Source organism: Spinacia oleracea, chromosome 6, assembly GCF_020520425.1.
Source record: "Spinacia oleracea cultivar Varoflay chromosome 6, BTI_SOV_V1, whole genome shotgun sequence".
Classification (NCBI taxonomy): Eukaryota; Viridiplantae; Streptophyta; class Magnoliopsida; order Caryophyllales; family Amaranthaceae; genus Spinacia; species Spinacia oleracea.
In genome coordinates, this window is record NC_079492.1 from 141,954,123 (window position 1) to 141,975,880 (window position 21,758).

At 35.4% G+C, this 21,758-nt stretch overlaps 3 protein-coding genes across 4 annotated transcripts; 1 reads left to right on the forward strand and 2 right to left on the reverse strand.

The window, feature by feature from the left end:
• Positions 1-10,204: 10,204 nt before the first annotated feature.
• Positions 10,205-12,269, reverse strand: LOC130462488 (ACT domain-containing protein ACR8-like). The gene is made up of 5 exons (XM_056830793.1): positions 12,013-12,269; positions 11,851-11,875; positions 11,591-11,699; positions 11,020-11,087; positions 10,205-10,878 (listed from the first exon to the last, which is right to left on the reverse strand). The coding sequence occupies exons 1-5, from the start codon at positions 12,024-12,026 to the stop codon at positions 10,447-10,449; spliced, it is 648 nt and encodes a 215-aa protein (XP_056686771.1). The 5' UTR covers positions 12,027-12,269; the 3' UTR covers positions 10,205-10,446.
• A 1,054-nt stretch (positions 12,270-13,323) lies between these two features.
• LOC110784388 (ATP-dependent Clp protease ATP-binding subunit CLPT2, chloroplastic) lies at positions 13,324-19,640 on the forward strand. 2 transcript variants are annotated; one of them, XM_021988842.2, is made up of 5 exons: positions 13,324-13,689; positions 13,779-13,814; positions 13,917-14,029; positions 18,545-18,724; positions 19,231-19,640. In XM_021988842.2, the coding sequence occupies exons 1-5, from the start codon at positions 13,448-13,450 to the stop codon at positions 19,389-19,391; spliced, it is 732 nt and encodes a 243-aa protein (XP_021844534.1). In that variant the 5' UTR covers positions 13,324-13,447; the 3' UTR covers positions 19,392-19,640. The 2 variants fall into 2 exon arrangements, with proteins under 2 accessions (XP_021844534.1, XP_021844535.1); XM_021988843.2 differs by having other exon boundaries at positions 13,326-13,689; positions 13,920-14,029.
• Positions 19,641-19,711: 71 nt separating this feature from the next.
• Positions 19,712-21,543, reverse strand: LOC110784387 (protein DETOXIFICATION 56). Its single transcript, XM_021988841.2, has one exon. It carries the CDS (start codon positions 21,329-21,331, stop codon positions 19,817-19,819), a length of 1,515 nt encoding a protein of 504 aa, XP_021844533.1. The 5' UTR covers positions 21,332-21,543; the 3' UTR covers positions 19,712-19,816.
• Between the last annotated feature and the right edge of the window lie 215 nt (positions 21,544-21,758).

Sequence of the window (21,758 nt, forward strand, 5' to 3'; positions counted from 1 at the left end):
TGTATTTTTTTTCTGGTAATGATCATAATATATTTGTGTTAAATTACAATGCACCTCCGAACAAAACTAATACTTGTATACCTAATCCGACCTTCCTGAATGAATGTGCATATCCTCCAAACCAATATTACATGTTCATGATGAATGCATGATACACGTACTGATATTACATTCGATGGTTGTATGAATCCAAAACACCCTAATCCCAATTACATAAGCTTCAATTCTATTGTGATTTGTGGATAAAAAAGACAAGAACATGAGATTAGAAATGGAAACCAACCACTCTAATTGACTAATGTTTACCCAAAGTGGAATGATTGACCTGTAAAGTGTGTGTCTTATGAGCTCACCAAAAACATTCTTACACATTCTAACAAGTTAATTAGCTACTTAAATTCTAATACACCCATACTTAACAACTTCAATTAATTGTTTGTGGACCCCGCATATCCGTCCTTCTTTTCCTTGATTGGTGCTTAAGGTGTGACTGTGTTTATCATCAGACGGTCCTAAATTGCTGCTGTAAAACCTTCTTATAAGAAAGGGCCCCATACAAGATGACTTTGATCCTAAGGTTCACATGCGTCCAATCAGAAAACACGATTCTGGTTCTATGCTGTGTTTGTCTGAACGGGACCCCAACTTAAACAAGCTAACTTTGATTGCGTGCTACGTGGCAGGATCTTGACACGTCTCTGTGATAAGTAGTGGAGCTGCGTTGCACCAGATACCATCTCCGACCACATAAATGCAACTACACAAGTTTACTGCATAATTCTAATTTCTAACGGGGAAAGAATAATTTTGATGCTTATCCTATCAAAAGATAAAAAAGAAGGGGGAATATGCTAACATTACTTTATTTTATGATTTAAATTATCGAGTATTAGGATCATTTGCCTTTTAGTTACTCCGAATGATTTTATTTACAAGTACGTTGAAAATTAATCAATTATTCAATATTTTTAAGACATGTTAAATTATGGAGTATTTTTTTTGTGTTCAAATGAGTTAAAAGCGGAATATAAATTACAACTGAAGTTGGAGGAAATTCGAAATTCAGACTTCAGACTTATCGTATACATATTCTCAGGTTTAATTAATAGGTCAAGACCTTATTAGTTACTTTGGATTAAGTTTTATGAATAGGGGTTTTGACCTATTAATTACTTTGGATTAAGTTTTATGAATAGGGGTTGAGGCTGTCAATTAGCGTTTTTGCCTTAATTAGAGTATATTTGAACATTTCAGTCTTGATTGTGGCAACTATAATTAGAATATGCTAAATGGGACTTCCAAATAATATGGACAACAGGACAAATAATTATAGAAAAGTCAACGCTGTGAAGATCAAAGTTTGCTGTAAATTTGAGAGAATCAAATCAATCGCCTATTTTATTCCCCAAATAAAACTTGCATTTCACCGCACGATCTTCACCACGTCTTCCCATGATGTTGACATGTGTCAGCTCTAATTTACTCTCCGCAACGTGCTATTACTGAGACAGACACAGAAATGGCGAGGAAGTCCAAATACATGCCTGACATGTATTTGCAAAAACATGCCAACCCCAAATAAAAAGGTAAATGTAAATGTTAAATATTTTTTGGGGGAAATGTATAACGGAATTGTAAATTTGTAAAATGGGGTGGTGATTTGGCATTGTTGAGTTGGTATTGGTGTTACAAAAATGGTATTGGTATTACAAAAATGGTACTAAACTTTTTTTAAATGAAATTCATTTTCATTAAATGGTACTCGTTTTGTACTAAATTTTATAAAGTGGTATTAATATCACAAAAATGGTGCTAAATATTTTAAAATGGTATTCATATTACAAACGGGATCCAAGTTGGCAAACGGGGTTGACTATTCAACAATTTCAAAATGGCTGGGAAATTAGAAACAAGCCCATGGCATGTATTTCATAATACATGCCTGGCTGCGATTTTGACGCCCTCCAGAAATGGCCGGGCAGATAAAAATGAAAGTAGGCAATACAGTAACAAACAAACAGAGCTCATTTATTAGGCGACGGTTAAAATATGAACGATGTCGTTTTCGGGCAAAGGAGTATTTACGGCGGGAAACGGTTGAAATTTCCCGCCGGATTTGACGGTGGAGACGCGGTTATAATCATGGAAATGTTAAATTGTCCAGAATGTTTGGAGAGATAAAATCAAATTGGGCCCCACCGAATTTAGACCTTTTGAAGTCGATGCCGAATGGTTATTTTACAAGGACGAAAAGAATTGGTTTCCAAATTCAAAAGGTCTTGCGCGCACTAGGTGCACAATAAATTTATTGTACACCAAGATAATTTTTACCATTTTTTTGTAACTTTTATATAAGTAAGAAAAACGTTGATAGATAAACATTTTAAAGAGTTAAATGATTAATTTTATACATTATTAGTGATTTTGAAGAAATATGTTTTATTAAAATGAAAAAAATTATCACTGCAAAATGGATAACTTTTACATATATAAGCTTAACTTTTAAACATTTTGAGTTAACTTTTACTATGGTGTAAAATATTTATTGTACAACCCTTGTAAATAAGAATTTGTGTTCCAAATTAAAAGGACGGAGTAACGTTTTGATGAAACGAGCTGAGGAGCTCAACTTTAGGTATTTGAGATATTTGTTTGATTGACCTAAATTAAAAGTTTTATTAATAACTTTTTTTTATAATTAAATTAATTCATTGATAAAAAGTGTCTACATAATGATTTGAATGTAACAAATGCATAACAATCAAATCAAAAAAAAATTCCTTTAGCAAAACTACGATCGTAGTAAATCAAACATTTTGTATACCCTATTTTATATCGCTGTGAATTACAGCCTTTATCGACGAGGGGGTCTATAGATATGTTGTAGCCGTGATTTCCATTTGATTGTAGTCGAGAGATTGACCTCCTCTTCGAGCTCGCATAAATCTTTACCAAAGAAACCATCTAAACTAAACTAAACACACAAAACTTAACTAGAATCAAACCCACCTTAGGAGGTACTTACTACACTGAAACTGAAACTATGTAGTTTTATTGATATCTAACGCAAAAAAACAAAAAAGAATTAAGAGAAGGGGCGGTAATAACCAAATTTCAGAAGAAAATTGGTTATTTCCTTCCTAAAAAACCCTAATTTTTGTAAACCCTAAAAAGAGAGAGAAAAGAGGGAGAGAGGGGGGGGGGGGCAACGGGGAACCTTATGGAGTATTGGAATTTTATTAGTAATTTAAGAACATACATATTGAACGTAGTATGAGGGTTATTTTCATAAATATGTTAGTTGTAACTAATTAAAACCGTCAATTTAAGGTTTAGTCGAGTTTTTGAATTTTCTAAATTAGCTAACAAACATAATGTAAACATTGTACCGATCAATAGAGTTATTAAACCCAAATTTTAGGGGAAAAAAAATATTCCCTCCGTATTTATTTAAGAGATACACTTGGTCGGGTACAGGTATTAAGAAAAAGAATTAAATGAAATAAAATAATAAAACAAGTGGGGTTGGGTTGATATTTTAATAAGTAAAACAAGGGGGAACATGTCATTTTAGGGGGTGAGAGGTGGGGGTGGGGTGTAGATAGATTATTTAATTAGATGGTGGGGTTGATAAGTTACTAAAAATGGCAAGTGTATCTCTTAAATAAATACGGCCGAAAAAGGCAAGTGTATCTCTTAAATAAATACAGAGGGAGTAGTTTCTAGAAAAAAAAAATCAAATTTCTACTTGGTTAACTGTACAGATGTAGATACTTTTTTATAATTCCTCCATGTGTTAAGAAGCAGAAAGCGGAAATATCTAGGCTATTTTTGTCTTTATTGACCTTTACCCGTTTTTTAGGCCATGTTTAGCAATGAGAGTTTAACGTTACTGTTTACTATTTGCATTAGTAGTTACTACGTACGTAGTTGACTAGATCCTTATTTACTCCGTAGCTGATTTGACTGTATATTTGACTAGATGTTTGATACACATATAGGTTCCCAAAAGTTGTTAACTACAGAGTATTTTATTGTGTAAAATGACATATTTAGACGTTTATCTTCTATAATATTTATAATTTTGTTAGATAAGAATAGTAATTATGGACAGAAATATCTTTTACAATGTTAAATTAACAATTTTGGAACCTAAAACTTATCGTACACAGATCATCAGTCTTATTTACTAGGTCAAAACCTCATTAATATCAACCAATCGTTCATAGAATAATATCGAACAATTGAATTTTAAGGGGGGTTTTGTTTGGAAATTGACCGTTTGAAAAAGGCCGTATACTAGTAAATTTGTGGCGCCAATTTCGAAAAGGTAGACTAGTGGGAGGGAAATAATTTGGATTATACCGTATTTATTTAGTAGGGGTGAGGTATAAAATACAAGGCGCCGCAAAAACTTCCGGGAGACAATGAGGGCATGTTTTCTTCAACAACGTGACCTGAACCTAAAACCCATAACCCAGCCAACCATTTTTTTAATTATGAATAATAATAAAATTACATGGCAGAAGGATGAATACATTAAATAGGGAGTACGTTCTACGTAGTGGAGTGGGTATTTAATTAATGAAGAGTACATAGTGGACGGAACGGAAGCATGAAATTAACCGTTCCTATCACGAGCCTTGCATTGTACTCCCTCCGTCCCGGAATACTCAACCCGGTTTGATCGGCACAGAGTTTAAGGGACTTGAATTGACTTATTTAATTTAATAGGTAGTAGTTGATAGTGGGGTATTATTTTAATGTAGTTAGTGGGAGGTGGGTTAAGAGGTGGGGTTGGGGGAGAGTAGGGGTTGAATTTTTAATTATTTTTTGTATGGAGTAGAGGGTAGGTGAGTTAATAGGGGTGGAGTGAGAAATAATATAATATTGTTAGAATATTTCCATTTTTAGAAACATGTCAAGTATTAAGGGACGACCCGATAAAGAAAACAGGTCAAGTATTCCGAGACGGAGGGAGTAGCATACTAGCATGTCCTAACCTCGTTTTATTTGTCACCCCTTAATCCTTATACCTCGTTTTATGGGCTGGGGGAAGTACTCCGTATATATGTTGCGCAGCTGCAGACCTGCAGTGTACGTTACTAATTTAAATACGGATTAGTCCTGATCTTTACTCCGTATTTTGACTTTTTTTTGGTTCTTCATTTTTTTTCCCCCAATTTTCACAATATTAAAAATAAGTTTTTCCAAACAACGCATGTGAGTGTCTCATGTTAATAAAAGATTAAAAGTTATTCACTTAATAAGACTAAAGCAAGACTATCGCTAGTACGAGCAATAGTCTGGACAATATTCTTATTGAGAATTAACCTAAGAGTAAGATTAGCGCTAGTACGAGCAATAATCTTATTGAGTATTAACCTAAGACCTTCCATTTAAGTGGGAGAGTATGACAAAAGTCTGAGCAAGAGTCTTGAAATACCAAGACTCTACTTAAGACGTTTAAACAGTGAAATCTTTGTTAATTATAATTTTATTATTTTATTATTTTCACAAGTTTGAGAAGTCTTGAATGAGTACGAGGGGTGAAGTGAAAAAATTAAGTAAGTCTTAAAGGGTCTCAACAAGAATCCGAGAAATTGAAAATAAATAAAATGCTGATGTGGAAGTCTTAGCTCATACTAGCGCTAATCTTGCTCTAAAACCTTTCATTTAAGTGGGAAAGCATGACAAACGTCTGAGTAAGAGTCTTGGAACATCAAGACTCTACTTAAGACGTTTAAACAATAAATTATTTGTTAGTTATTATTTTTTTATTTTTACAAGTTTGAGAAGTCTTGAATGAGTACGAGTGGTGAAGTGAAAAAATTAATTAAGTCCGAAAGAGTTTCGCTAAGAATCCAAGAAATTGAAAATAAATAAAAAACTTATGTGGAAGTCTGAGCTCAGACTAACGCTAATCTTGCTCTAACGAACTACTTTCCTTATTGTCATACTCAAATAATAGGTTAGATTTGCACAATTGATTCCTTGGTCTCAAATGAGATATTGCTAAATTATCAATGCGATGAGTCCAATATCAATTTTTATTTTTTACTTATAAACAACTAAAGATACTGTTGTTCAAGGAAGCATGTCGGAATACGTAAACAAGAAATTTTACATATATTGTGAAATACAGTTAGTATTTTCAATGAATACTTTGCCTATCATTTAAAACAATCGAGATATGATGACCTGGATCTAATATGGAAGCAAATACGGGGTGCATAGTTGGACTGAATAGCCGGGCCCGGGTTATGTCGTAGTTTGTGGCATACATTGAACACTCACTTGTTCATTCATTTGACTAAAATATGCTAAAAAAGAAATAACGGCCTTTGATTCTTTGAATAGTTTATTAAACAAAAAATACATAACGTACCCATTCCTTAAGAAATGGTTAAAGAAATATAGAAGGGTTACGTTATTGTTAGTGATAAGCAAGCTAATGTAGGACGTGCAACAATCATGCATTCATGCTAGGACATGTCAAAGTAGTTGCACGACAATACGCGGTGATTAGTGCTCTACCAATTCAGTTCACTAATCACTACTTATATTATTCCTTAATTTCATACCAAGTACAACACTTTATTTTAAAATTTAAATTTTAGTTTTATAGTGGGATATGCGAATCATATACACTTATTAATTATACGAGTATGAGCGTATAGTAATAAATTAAGATGGTACGTTGTTGTTCTTGTGTCGTGTCGGATTTTATGTTGACTCCGCCGCGTCATCTAGTGTGCCTTGGGCCGGAGTGGGTTCAGCGCATGCCAAGGCTGCCCACTAGTCGTGTGTCATGCAAAGATTTAAAAGGATGGCCGAGACGTGACAAAAGTCGACATGAAAAAGGCTTTATAAATATCTAAGCCTAATTCACTCTATTTAATTTGATTTATTGTGTTTTTGCAAAAAGTGCGGCCTAAACACAACCCACGACTTTATACCCCGTGCCAAATCAGACGTTTTCGTGTTAGGCCGTACGGTGTTCCGGACTGGCTTGGACCGGTGCACATTAGCTACTCCGCATAATATTTATGAGTCGATGTGACTATGTGAGTGGTGAGGCAGTAGCTACCTAGCTAGTTGATCGAGTAGTGAGAAGTACATGTAATGTTACAGTTGTTAATTGAATTTGGTCAAAGCAGCCAAGCAGGGTACACGTGAGAGTGTCAGCTCGCACGTTGTTGTTGGACTCATTAATAACTTAATATGGCCATTTCACCATTTGGCATGATTCGGCATGATGGGTTCATGACATTCTCACTATCATTTATGGAACTACATTCTTCAACTCATTGCAGTTCTATAAACCTTTAACTAGTTAGTTATTGTATCGACATCTTCTTCCAATACAATTCTCTAATTATTTAATTAATGGCAATGATCAAGTGAGTTAGGTATTCCGAACTAGATATAATGCGCTTTTTAAACACATTATTGTTGTGGAAATGTTATAACTCGTTCAACAAAATTTAAATCGTCGAATTAACAGTATGTTAAATTCATGTGGAGTTGTAAATATCCTTTATTGCAATATCAATCTAGAGAAAATTTTGGATCACTTATACGTAGTAAATTGATTACATATATACTACGTTATGTGTACGTACGTAGAACTACGTTTAGGTAGCTTTGTACATTTACCATTTTTTTTTTAAAGGGGACACCTTAGTGCCTTACTAAACAACTCTAAGTGTATAACGCTTGGCATGAATTATGAAACTTGTAAAGTTTGCCATGAATTATGCATGCAAAAAACATATGTACGTATCGTTATCTTAAAAATGTAAAATCCACTCATAAATGTCGTCATAATAACATATATCAATTTATACGGAAGGCAACAATGGATTAATTCACAGAGGATTAAAATCAAATCATAAGGCAACAATTGTAATCGCGTGAGATAAATTTAGGTAAATTTAGAATTTGCTAGACAGCTAGCTTCGATACCATTTCAGAATTTTGGAAAAAAAAATTCCTTGATTTTTCATTCCAGAGTTAATTTGCCACTAATCGAAACCTTAGCTCAACAACACGACGTACTGATGTTCACACATGGGCCTAAATATAATTAATTACAATGTTATGTACGTATAAACATTGTTACATAAACTCTCCAAATCTAGGAGGTTCCACACTTCCACGAACGAAATTATTAAGTCATACGTACTCATAATTCATAAACAATGAGTCACATGCATGTTAACTTTGCTTAGAGAATTATTTTCCCCATATCAAGCCTTTCCAAATAAAGCAAATTTATTGGACCAAACACAAGCATTTGACAACCGGGAAGACTCTGATCACATATTCTGATATTCACATATCATATGGAGAACAACGGGACAAAATTTCATTGTAAACAATGCAATTGGCAATACTATGTACGGATTAGGGGGGATAAAGCAACCATTTTCATATGTTAATCATCCCCCTCTTGTTTTTTAACGTAAGACAACACGCAATGGCGAATCTTGAACAATTTTACGAGGGGAATCGGTAGAAAAAAAAACTAACCAATATACTATATAATTACACATTTATACACAAATTTTAGGGGAGCGGTAACTAAAAATACACTATAAAGTTTTTCGACCGGGGGACCAGGACCACCCCAAGGCTAACTAAGATCCGCCCCTGACAACTGTACATCATGTGTTTTTATTATTCTCTCAATTCTCAACGACATTGTATTTTGATGAAAATGTAAGCAAAATCTTGCGTTAATGATGGAGATGGCGAATTCAATTTGTATTAGTTAGTTATGAATTATGATAAGCTACTTTATTATTTCTAGGATCCTTTTTGCCCCATAAGTTTGGCGGTCCAATGTTCAAAAAGGACATTAGATCCTTCTAATAATTTATAAAATCGTGATGATTAAAGGGTATCGTAATTAACTAGACATGCAATTAGGAAAATTATACCTAAATCAACCTGAACTATGTTTTTTTAAAATTTGAAAAGAAATTGAAACTATGTAAAAGTAGTAATAAGTACTCGTAACGTAGTATGCAGCGTGAGATGATCGAGTATGAATAAGCGTAAGATTATGGCAAAGTCATTAGAGAGGGTTGCGTGATAATTACTTGCCTTGGAAATCAAGCTACAGTTACTTTTGGAGATCACAAATTCTTATTTACAATGGGTGTACAATAAATATTGTACACCTGAGTAAAAATTAACCCAAAATGCTTAAAAGTTAAGCATATATATGTAAAAGTTATCTATTTTTAAGTGATAAATTTTTTCATTTTAGTAAAACTTATGTCTTCAACATCACTAATAATGCTACTAAAGTAGTCTACTTCGTATTTGTTGTAACATACTCGTGGAATATTTATGCATGGACATTGTAATGTTATTTTCTTTGTCAACTTATACTTAAATACTTTGTAAATTCTTCCATGGTAGACATTATTTTTGTTAGCAAATCACACTCAAGTGAAAATTCTACCTACCAATTGTCTGTTGGTTCAGTGGTGATTGAGGCTGAACTTGGTAGGGAGGATCCGTGTTCGATCCTCTGCAACAACAATTGGGAGGGGACTGAAATCTACCCACCCAGAAATGACCCCGAATTCAGATTAGCCCTAAGAGTGAAACGGGTGCTAACACAAAAAAAAAAAAAAAAAATCCTACTGCCAAATTAAGTGCATAATCGTGAAGTAATTATTAACAAAAGTGGAAATTGAAGTTTGACGAGGTTACTGGTAAAATTGAATGGGGATAAATTAAATGAAGTCACTGTAAATGTCCTAATTGACATCATTGCGATTTTGTAGTTGGAAATAACTAGGTAGTTGAGCTGAAATTCCACCATTCCCTCCCTAGAATGTTCAACATTAACTCACGTCTGTTTTTCCCGGGTTTTGTTCTCTTCACCTTATTCGTATTGTTTATTATATCGGATAAGAAAAATCAGACCAAAAAAATAAAAATTCAAAAAACACTTACAGAAAACATTCTTATCAAAGCAGACCAGACTAGACCAGAACAAAAACTAGAAAATTAGACCAGGTTAAGTGAAGAGAGCAAGAAATACAGATTAATGCTTTTGTGTGAGATTTGGACATTTTTCCTCCTATGGAGTATCTACTCAGATGGTATAATAGGAGACTAGATGTCGTTTGACGCACGCTAACATTCAATTATCAAAGCAGACTAGAGCAGAACAAAAACTAGAAAATTAGACCAGGTTAGGTGAAGAGAGCAAGAAATATGATTAATGCTTTTGTGTAAGATTTGGACATTTCACCTCCCATCGAATATTCGATTATCTACTCAGATGGTATAATAGGAGACTAGGTGCCTTTTGTCCATTTGACGCACGCTAACATTAAATGAACATATTTTTGGAAATAATGAGCCCAAACAACACAAGGCCCGATGCCTAAGGCCCAAATCCACAAGATCTACATAGTAGTATTATTTATATACTGGTTCGTATTTGAAGGAGGTGATCGATGGAGTTATAGTTCTCTCATAATCGCGGTCATCAAACATCATCTGATGAAGCCTTCGTTCACTATAAGTAATTTCCATCGAGACAGTACTCGTATTATTTGCAGTCCCAATATTATCGTTGTCCTCGTTCAGAACTGACATTACTCTCGATTCGATTCTGCTAATTCTGTATAAGTCATTGGTTAGGCACCCAAAACCACTGTCTTTGACATATAAATGGGATGCAATTCTTCCATTATGAGTCCATACATTGGCATCTACTACACTGCAATTCAAGTCGGCTAATACGGCCAATACATTTGATAACAGGTTTATTCTATACGTGCCTGTTAATTCCAAAGCTGTAACGCCTTTGTACTCGTAGGATCTTGTGAAATGGATGGTTCCAAGTGACTTTATCATTGACATTACCAACAACCACAAATAAATATAGAAAAAAGAGCTTAATTAGTTTCAGAAAATCCTAATGAAATGCCTAGCCAATTTAAAAGGGTATTTAAGACTTTGGTTAATGGTGAAATTAGTCATTGTTACCTGCTCCATATGACTAATAACGTTTTCATCTTCCAATTTGTTTCTGTTAAGGTCAGTCACATAAAACACTGCATGACAAATAAGTTTGACACGCGGTTAGATTTATTTACTTAAATAAATAACAATTATCTATTTATCTACTTGTACATACATGTGTCACAAATCATAATGCTAACCATTTTTTTTTTTTTTTTTGGGTGTAGAAAGAACCACAAAAGCAAAGCGATAAATGCTAAAAACATGACGTATAGTATAGGACATGCAGCGTCCTCAATCTCTGTTGTTTATAGGATCATATTGCAAAAGTTAAGACATGGTATGATGGTAACATGTAGGAAGTCTCAACTCTAATCCTATTTTTTGGACACTACTAAATGGTTGCAAAGAGCTACTTCATCTAAACAATTACCATGTCAATAATGTTCAATATTTTAGAGAAGTTAAACATTAAATTAGATTTAATTTTTGATTTCGGATTTCCCAACGGTGGATCGATATGGATGTCAATGAGGATCATCGATCCCTAATACATATGTTACTCTGTAAAACTTTGATTGAATAGTTTACTCACCATCCAAGGCATCGGATGAAATGGAAGGTTTCTTAATGAAAAGATTATGATCCGTGATCACCTTTTGGTCTGCTTCTAAGATAATCCCATATTTTGTAACGCTATCAACCTACCCACATACGTAGTAGTATAAGATACTTTGTAAGTATAAATTAAAGCAATTCATCATTAATAATATTGAGATTTATATTATCAACAAATTTAATTACTCAAACAAACAACCCAGAAATACTTAGAAAATTAGAATTAGTAAATCTTACCTCAACACTATTGTCAATTGCAAATCTGCAGAATGAATAAATCACATCAGGGGTTATTTTCTTAATTCTTCCTAATTTATCTATTTATTTATATACCATAGCATAATCTATAAAGCAAAAACGAAAAACCTTGAAGAAAATAGAAAAATAAATAAAAAAAACCTTGGAGTGTCCATGCGGAAATCAAGCTTCTCATCAAATTCGTCAAAACACGTAGTAGGCCACTCAACACAAACTAGAAATATATTCGTACTTCGTAGAGTTGATTAATTCTAAGTGCTACTATTTCTCATCTATAGCTGTTACTTCATCCGTTTCTTATTTGATGATACAATTTGATTTCGACACTATTGCTAATTTCAATTTGACTTTTTTTTTTTTTGTGATTTATGATTAATAAAAAAACATAGCAATGTGAGTTCTTATTAGATTCGTAACGATTAATATTTTCCTAATATTAATTTTTTATAATTTAGAAAGCATTAATATTGAGGGGAGATGGAGGGAGGAAAATAGTCTGTCATCTAAGAGTTGAAACGATGGAGTGAGCAAAGCGATGAAAGAATTATAAAAATCATGCAGTGAAGCAGTAGCGGATTCAGAAATTCGAGATAGTGGAGTCACTATTTAAAAATTGATGAAAACTTTCACTAAAGTCATGTTTTTTTTTTAAATGAAATTTTAACTATAAAAAAAGAAAAAAAAAATCAAGTGGGGTCAAGGACCCCTCAAAGAGGCATGTGGCTCCGCCACTGCAGTGAAGGGTTCGGTTCTTGTCCGATAAATGGTTTCGTGATCTCGCCCGATAAATGGTTCGATTCAAGTACGGGACAATCACATGAGACTATGAGAGTTAGGCAAGTTGTCGGAGGGCTCAAAATTGTTTGTAGGATGAGCCTGATTATCTACAAGAGCTGGGCCTAGCTCCAAGGCCCCAGATCCATGTATTATTATCTTAAGACAATAGTTAATCACATTTGTCAATACACGATTTAGACACATTCGCCAATAAACGATTTCAAATAACCAACATAAGTTGGTGGAGTTGGTGGGGAACTCACCTTGTGACTTCACAAGTTCGAACCCCATCAACTGCGAAATGCTTGGGAGTGGCTCAAACGATGACGAATCTAATAAGACCCCACACAACTATATATTTTCTTAATGAAATCAAACGAGTTTGTGAGTGGTGTCAAAAATCCAATTATGCCATCTACATGAAACGAATGACGTATATTTTTTTGAGAATAATACCATACTCCGTATATGAAGTACATTTAATTGCAGAATATAAATTTTGGTAATACACCAAAATCTGAAAACAAAAAGTGAATTCAAAGAAAATAAAAAAAAACTGAAAATATGGGCTTGATTGACTATCCAACAAGAAGAGCAACCAGGGTCCAAGTCGTCCAACCATCCAAGAGCCCATAAATAACGGTTCAATGGTAACCAAAAATCAAAACCCAAGATCAAACCCCGTCTGTATCAGAAATAACGGTGACGTATAGTATCGTTTTCAGTAAGGAAGGCAGAAGTGAGAAGACCAATCCACAATCACCCCCACACTCTGTGAAGTCTTCTCCAACCTTCAACAATGGCTGCCAATGCTCACTCTCTCTCCAGAATACACTTACAGTTCCCTGAATTCAGAACATCTATCAACTCATCACAACGTATTTCGTCGCCTTTCATTTCCCTCAATTCACAGAATCCATTTCTGGGTAATCTTACACTCTCTCTCCTCCACCCTTCTTCAACAAGAACAACTCATGCACTCTCAATTACAACCAAACGACACCCTGTTTCTTCCGCCGTCTCTTTTAGTCTCCCAACTGGGTAAGATTCTGTATTACCCATTTCTTTAATTTTGAAAAAATACCCTTTCTTATTTTAAGGGTTTTGATTTTAATTTCTGTGTTTGGCAGGATCCCGGATAGGGTTGTTGGTGATAAAATTCCCAAGTGAGTTGAAATTTGCATATTTATTGATTAATTTTAAAGTTTGATTTCATGGGGTTTTGTGTTGATTGGGATTTTGTTGATGGGTTGGGAAATGAATTGAAGCAGGTGGTCAGGGAGGGCAATTAAATCATTTGCTATGAGTGAATTGGAAGCTAGGAAGCTCAAGTACCCTACAACTGGGACTGAAGCCCTTCTTATGGGACTTCTTATAGAAGGTTAGTCTTGTGAACCTTGATGAAGGGGGCATAATTCAGTATATGAAAATGTTATTTTGGTTATTGTTTCGAATTTTGAGTTATACTATTACTTACTATGTATGTTGCTCAGTTGAACACATCATGCTCGTTGCTGTCAATATGGCAATTACTGAATTTGCATTGAGTTCATGTTCTCCTTAAAGCTAGTTTAAGATGAATTAATATTATGATTTCGCTGGCTATTTGATTTGAATATCATCGTTGTATTGATCTCTCGAAAAGAGCCTAGCTTCTTTTTTTTATTGGGGGTGAAAATTTGAACATTTGGACTTAACTTGCCAAATGCAAATAAGAGAATCTGTATTGGATGGTGTTTGTTGCCGAATTCAAGTTCTGTGAGAGACCAAGGGTTGTTTATACGCGTGGTTAAGGTTTTTCTGCATTGTTTATGTGTTAATGTCTTTAAGGACCTTTCATGTGTGTCCTTGTAGGAGGTTAGGCTATCAAACCGTTTGCCTCTTCATCCTTCTAAAACCAGGATTACTAAATTAAGCTTTACTATTTGAACTCATTCTTTGTTTTCAGATTGCGTAAAAGGTGTCTCTTACATTTGAACTTGTGAGTACTACAAAGATGCAAGTTAAATTTGTGTGTGCTACTGGTCACTATTACCTTTCTTGCTAGTTTGATTAAATCATTAGAATGTCACTCCTTTGTTAAACTTGCTTATATTGGGACTTACTTTTAGCTTGAAGTTTATAGATAAGTGAATTAATGAGTAAGGAACATAATAACGATATTGCTTTGTGGGGATTATGTATGTGTTAAACAATATAAAGTTTGTCAAGTTGCTTAGGCTCAGCGAAAAAGAAGATGTCATTAATAAGAGCTCATATAATTTTATTTCGTAAAAGTCAAAAGCTATTATAGGCATTTTTAAGGGAATGTGTAGTCAAGGGTAACAGAAGTGAGAAATTTAGATTTTAGACTCAAATTCTATGTCCTGCATCAAAAAGGCTGAAGAACCGAAGTTGAGTGCTTGTTGTTGAAGTTGACAATATAGAGATGTGGAAGAACGCTTACATAAGTCTTACGGTGAAATTAGACAACTTGACACTAGTATACTTTATCTCATTGTATCAGTTTCAATAGAAGAAACTAAGGAAACTGTGTGAAAGCAAACAGAAGCACGAAAATCCCTAGGATATGAAGTGTTAGCATATTTAGCTTATTAATGTCATGAGTAAGGCTAGATGACTAATTACTAGCCACCTAACAATAAACAAAATAATCCAAAAGTCAGTTATTGTCAATTTAACTCGTGTTTTATAGATTTAAGGAAATTATGAATCTCCTAATTGCCCCTTTGATAGGCGGTAGAAAAAGATGACAGTGTTAATGAATTTGTATTGTATATTTGTGAGAAAAGTCATATATTAATGCCCATGATAATGCTACTTCACCCTATTATGTCATTTCTTTATAAATCTTCATTACCATCGATTATCACTTGGTGAGTGGTAGTGGATGAGAATGAAAATTTGTGGAAAAAAAATTAACAAGTGTGATATGAGATTGCATTACCATGGACATTATGATGTTACTTTCCTACCAGATTACACTTAGATTCGTTCCCACTCCCGCAAGTTATTACCGACTATTAAAGGGCTGAACTTCCTTAATTTGTTTGGTTAGAACTAAGGTAGGGGGAAGATTTGAATTTCTTTGGTTAGTGTTTGGTTTGAGGAAGGAATTGAAACCCTCATCTCAACCAACTATTCTCCTTCTTTCACCTATCCTGTTTATCATAAGTTTGTAACTAAAGTTTCAACCATAACAAAGTGCATCATGGCCCTTTCCATGGTGGTTCTCCAATATTCATCTTAATGATCTCTGGGATTGTGCCGTTGCTCACTTCGTTCCTCTTGTTGTTAAGCTCTTCTTAGTTGAAATTCAGTTCTTCTTTTCCATGGAAAATTTCCTTCGAATTTGACCACAAAGGCACTAAATGGAGCATACGTGTCTAAATTCGTCTCCCTAAGATTGCCAAATGCTTAACGAAGTTAAAGTGACACTTCCATATTCTGGATATCTTTCTCTTTGCCTACACTCCCTTATTTACAGCATTTCTAGGTCTCTTTCCCCTTTAACCAACCAACTATTTTCCTATTCAAGCTACCCTTAACAAACTAATTATGCAATGCCTAAACCTAAAATACACCTTCCTATTAGGCTAGCTCATTACTCTCTAAAGTTTTATATCTACTTGTTTCATAGTGTTCAATGAGGGGACTACAGATAGTAGTGATGCTTGGTTGTCTGTGGTGACAGTTTTGGTCGAGGTAATGGCGGCGGATAGGAAGGTGTTGGCTGAATGGATAACAACTACACCTTAAGTTCAACAAGCAAGAGACACTAAGATTAACTAAAAACTACGAATGTAATTGAAAAGATCAAAATTCAATGTAACTAACAACTGCTTTGCCTAACAACTCTTGATCGATCATAGGGATTTCCATGGGGAATTAAGCTACCTAGCTAGCTACCTTTAATTTGCTTGATAATTATATATGTTTTGATAAATTAATTAACAGAGTATGTAGGGAAATGTTATTGGTTACTTGGTTAAGCTAAGTCAAAGTTATAGGTAAACTGCTCCAGAGTAACACATAAGTTAAACACAAACTCACATTAAATGGGGAGACAAGGGACTAAAAAAAGTTCTATAGGTGATTCTAATCGGGAAACCTAGCCTTAAGTCCTCTTTCAAGGATGCATTAACGTAAGAAACTCCTAATCCCAAGATTATGAATAGAATGTGAAGATTGTTAGAAAGGAGTTCGTCTTTTATTTGATCTTTCAATTAGTCCTCTATGGAAGCTTAGAAATTTCTGAACTTAACCACTTTATAAAGCATTTATGACAATGAAACACAAACTAGCCAAGGAAGTAAGCATCCAATCCAACTATCAAATAAGAGTCTACACCTATACCTTTATCTTCCAATGAAAAAGCAAAGCAGTAGCATGGCAAGCATTCATGTAGGCATACAAACACAAGCATACTACCAACACAATGACAATCAACTTTCAACACAAACCATGCTTGATAGTCTTCACCCTCATACTAAGCAACTATTCAATGCTTATATTGTGAAGTAGAACTCAATCTTCACATTCAATTCTTGCAAGCAAGGAGGAATCTATATTTATCAAATCTCTGCTAGCAAGATAATTAACTACTAATGATAGAAAGATAATCTCATCAAGTAAATATAAAATAAAGTGAGGAAAAGTTGAAGCTCTAATAGTCAAAAGATTGTTAATAACCTAAGATTAAGCAAGTAATAACAAGGATTGAACTATGATTAAAAAAACTAATCCAGATTAAGGCATTAAGCATGAGATTATGCTATAGTGCTAACTAAGAAAAATAAGATTAACTAGTAATTGTTGAAAAGATACAAAGAGGGAAAGATAAAGTCAAGAAATCGCTAAGAAGCTTGAAAATTCAAAGATTTCTCCAGTAAATCTCCCAACCAAGAGTTTCTCTTGCAAGAATATGGGGTCCAAACCTAGTGGGGTGCTTGTTCCGATTGGTGTATCTTCTAAAGTTTGGAGTAGTCGCTCCGTGGTAGCTCCATAGCCCCTCTCCAAAAGTTCTGTTCCAAAGCAGGAGAGCCTGCTCTGGGTATTGCTTAGCGCCCGCTCCGTGTAACTTCTGAATGACCGCTCCTAATGAGGTTTCTAAATCTCAATAGTGTCTGTTGCTCATTGGTTCCAAAAGCTATGACCAGCTTCCCGAGCTTTGACAATCTCCATCGAACATTTATTGACCTACAACTACAAGAAAACGCAAACGAAAGCAAGACACCACAAAAGAAAGCACGAGATGGGAATCTGGAAGAAAAAAAACATGAAATTAGGAAAAAAGGAGGGATAGGGGTGGGAAGATGGAATTATGGAAATCTATTGTTGACATCAGTAAAAAGTGAAAGCAGAGTAGACATAGGGGAAAAAAGCAAGGAAAACATGAAAATTAAGACTAATCCATGAGCAAGATTTTCAACAGTCGCCACAATGTTAAGGGCGTTGATCCTTAAATTTGATGATGTTGTAGGAGAATTGTTAGAAGATTCATTCTTAGGATGATGATGTTGCACAAAAACTTTTCAGAGAACCAGCTATTGTCGAGTTTGTTGTTTCTTAAAGTGCTTGCTCTTTTACAGTGTGACTTCTTATGTCTTCTCAGTAATCTACTTGCTAGTGTATCTGTTTCTGTTGTCCCTGTCTCTCTTGCCGAGGAGCTCTTTTGGTAGATTTCATCTGTTTCTTCCTAATATTTTTTTTATAAAACAGATACAAAATTTGAAGCAATATAGAGAAATTGCAAAATGATGTTTTAGCTTGAGATTTAGCCATAAGATTATGTCTTCTGTCTCCAGTGATTGAAGTAATTTTTAAGGTACATAGAGAATTTGGAATACGTACCTTAGCTTTTCCAACTGGAGTTTTACCTTTCTTTCTTCTGCAGGAACTAGTCCCGCTTCAAGGTTTTTAAGGGAAAATGGAATCACACTCACCAAGGTCAAAGAGGAAAGTATAAAGTTACTTGGAAAAGGTGATTTGTACTTCTTCAGCCCAGAACATCCCCCTATCACTGAATCAGCTCAAAGAGCACTTGACTGGGCATTGGACCAGAAGCTGAAACCAGGTATTCATTTGTCCATATATTATTTTGCAGCTATCCAACATGTTTGGTTTTAGTTGTGTTATCAATATCTTAAAATTAACGTTCCTGTTTTCTGTAATGATGATATCACTGTGTCTTATAGTTAGGGTCATCATGATAAAATTTATCTCTGGATGCTTAAGTTTGAGACTTGATTCCCAGTAAGGTCTTAGGATGAAGTTGATTTCCTTGCTTGGTTTGTGTATTCTGAAAAAATTTATGAACACAAATTGAAAAAGGGACCAAGTACAATATCCTTTTATTGTATGATAGTGCCCGTAAAAACTACTCCTGGTGAGTAGAGACTAAAACATAGCCACTATCTTTTAGATGTCGATTTGACCTTTTGTATTGGTATGGCAATCTACTAATCTTAAGTTGCTAAAAACTCTGTCAAAATTCAGACCACTGATTCTGGTCATTGTAATTTGTAACCAAATAAAAGAGGGAACTTCAGTGGGACTCATTACACATTGTCTTATACGCAGATGAAAATGGGGAAATTACAACAATTGATTTGCTTCTTGGAGTATGGTCCGAGGAGGATTCTCCTGGTCATAAGATATTGGCTGCCCTAGGTTTTGATGATGACAAAGCCAAAAAGCTTAAATCTGTAGGTTCTAAACCTGGCTTTGATGAAGATAAGTAATCCATAATCCATATAGACCTTCTTTTGACATGGCTAACATTGTAATTCTTTTATCATAGAAAGCATGTAAATGGTGACCGAGCTCTTGTTAGAAAATCATGTAATGTGCTCGAATCACAAACTTTCATCCATTCTTCACTCCACACGTTTTTTGTGTATTACCATTCCCTCGATGGAACAATTTCCAGATAGGAAAACCATGATTTTCCTCTTATTCTGAACTTTATAAAATTTGAATTATTATTGTTAGTTTCTTTTTGAGTGTAGTATAGAGATTTCTTACAATATTTATATTGTTGTTAACATTTGTATCCTTCATATGGTAATGATTCATGGACATAGAAACTTAACCATATCTATTCATTGATTTTCTTCTTCAGTCGATAGATACAAATATCGTACTCGTATAATTTTTGGTGTCCGGGTCATGCTGTAAGTTCAGGACACGGGCTTTTTCCCGAGGTTTTAACTTCGCTTTCGTCTGACAAAAACTCTTCTCCGGCTGAGGCTCGTACTTGAGCCTTGCCTGCTTCTGCTACCCAGTCAATTCTTGCTATAAACACCAATAGCAAGACCAAGCAGGTTGATGCCCCAGCCAAGAACCCTAAGAAAAGGCCCCCAAGCCCTAGCTTTGCTTTGAAACCCAAGACACCACCCAAGGGTAAAGCCAGCAAGTAGAACCCTCCAAGGCTTGCGTACGTACCGAGCCATGGCCTTGCTGTTCCTCGGACAATACCTCCGGAAACTGTCAACGGAAAGTTAGCCACTTCAATCATAGCCATTATGACCATCATTTTCTTGACCCCTTTAATTACCCCCTCGCTATGGCTGAATAGTGGGCCCCACCAACTCCGGGCCGACACCATGACAGCGGCCCCCACACAACCTGAGAAGGCTGCTGTAACGAGTGACACGTAGGCTGATTTGTAAGCAGCTTTTGGTTGGTTCGCCCCAAGTTCGTTAGACACCCGGGTGGATGCACATACAGAGAGAGAGAGCATCACCGAGAACAGCAAGTAGTCGAAATTGAGCACAATCACGAGCACCCCAACAGCTTCCTTGGCATTAGGAAGTCGTCCTGTGAGGAGGACTAGGATCTCGTAGCACCACCACTCTAAGCAGGTAGTCAGGCAGCATGGCCCGCATAACCCGAGCAAGGCCCGCCACTCCTTGATCCCGTGATCCCACCACCCGCTTTCCTGCCACTTCTCTCTTCCCCTCAGTTCTAAGTGTAACACATAGATTGCTAGAAGTAACATTACTAGAAGATCACTTACCCAGACTGCTATGGCTACCCCTTCAAAACCCTTTGCTTGTATCAACAATATGTTGATCGGCACATGGAAAGCTACTGCAAGAGTAGAGCTTAGCATTATCGGAATAGTGATTCCCTGAGCACTCAAGTAAGCTTTTAGAGGGCATAGGAACGCGTTCACCATCAAATCCGGTAGCAGATAGAGAAGATACTTTTCAGCCATAGCTACCATATCCCGTTGTTGCCCGAAGAGGGGAAGAATTTTTCCAATATTCAGCCAAAGAATCGATATGGGGAGGGTGGCTAGGAGAAGCAAAAGAGTTGCCATGAGTAGAGTCCTATGAAGCAGCCTGTAGTTCTTCGCGCCATATGCCTGCCCACATATCGGTTCCATGGCCCCACATAAACCCGTCAAGATTGAGTAACCGGTGACATTAGCAAACGTGAACCCTAGAGCTCCTCCAGCTAGTTGTAGCTCACCGAGTCTTCCCAAAAAGGCTGTCGTGATTGCTTGCTTAATGAACCATGTCAAGTTCATTGCCATAAGTGGGACCGCTATCCCTCGTTGCTGCCTTAGCTCGGAAGTAGCATCTATGACTAAGTATTTTGACCATGATACCGCTGCAGGCGGAGGTGGAGGTTGATGATCCCCTGGTTTCGGTTTTGGCGGTGATGTTGTAGGCATGGTGGTGGTTGATTGAAAAAAGTGGATGGTATGGTAAAGAAAGTTAATGTTTTATACTTAGAAGGTGATAAGGTTGATTAAGCGTAAGTGAGTGCATGAGTTTTGTGATGGAGATCAGATGTGTAAAGAAAATGAAGGAAAAATGGGATTTAAAAGAGCATACAATAATGCATGAAGTGAGAGGATTGTGTGTAGTGCGTGATGAGTTCATGAATCATGAGTAGGCCATTGCTAACACTTCTTTTACATGCTAATTTTTACTAGCTACTTGTATATGGTAAAATATTAAATGTAGTTGTAGAATTTGTTATACACTTTCTGTTAAAAGATTTCGAGTGCAATTCGATTCATAGTTATCTAAGTTATGGAGATTTTATTCTTTCTTTCACGTAAAATGTATACTACGTAATACTTACTCCAATTTTAT

Bases quoted from the DNA above. Each gene is read 5' to 3' on its own strand.
- LOC130462488 (XM_056830793.1), bottom strand. The intron at 11,088-11,590 runs GTGAGTAAACTA...TTTGTCATGCAG, and splicing joins TTCATCCGATGCCTTGGATG to TGTTTTATGTGACTGACCTT. The intron at 10,879-11,019 runs GTAACAATGACT...TCAATGATAAAG, and splicing joins TTATTAGTCATATGGAGCAG to TCACTTGGAACCATCCATTT.
- LOC110784388 (XM_021988842.2), top strand. From the start codon at position 13,448: ATGGCTGCCAATGCTCACTCTCTCTCCAGAATACACTTACAGTTCCCT. The intron at 13,815-13,916 runs GTGAGTTGAAAT...AATGAATTGAAG, and splicing joins GTTGGTGATAAAATTCCCAA to CAGGTGGTCAGGGAGGGCAA. The intron at 14,030-18,544 runs GTTAGTCTTGTG...TTTCTTCTGCAG, and splicing joins TATGGGACTTCTTATAGAAG to GAACTAGTCCCGCTTCAAGG.
- LOC110784387 (XM_021988841.2), bottom strand. From the start codon at position 21,331: ATGCCTACAACATCACCGCCAAAACCGAAACCAGGGGATCATCAACCT.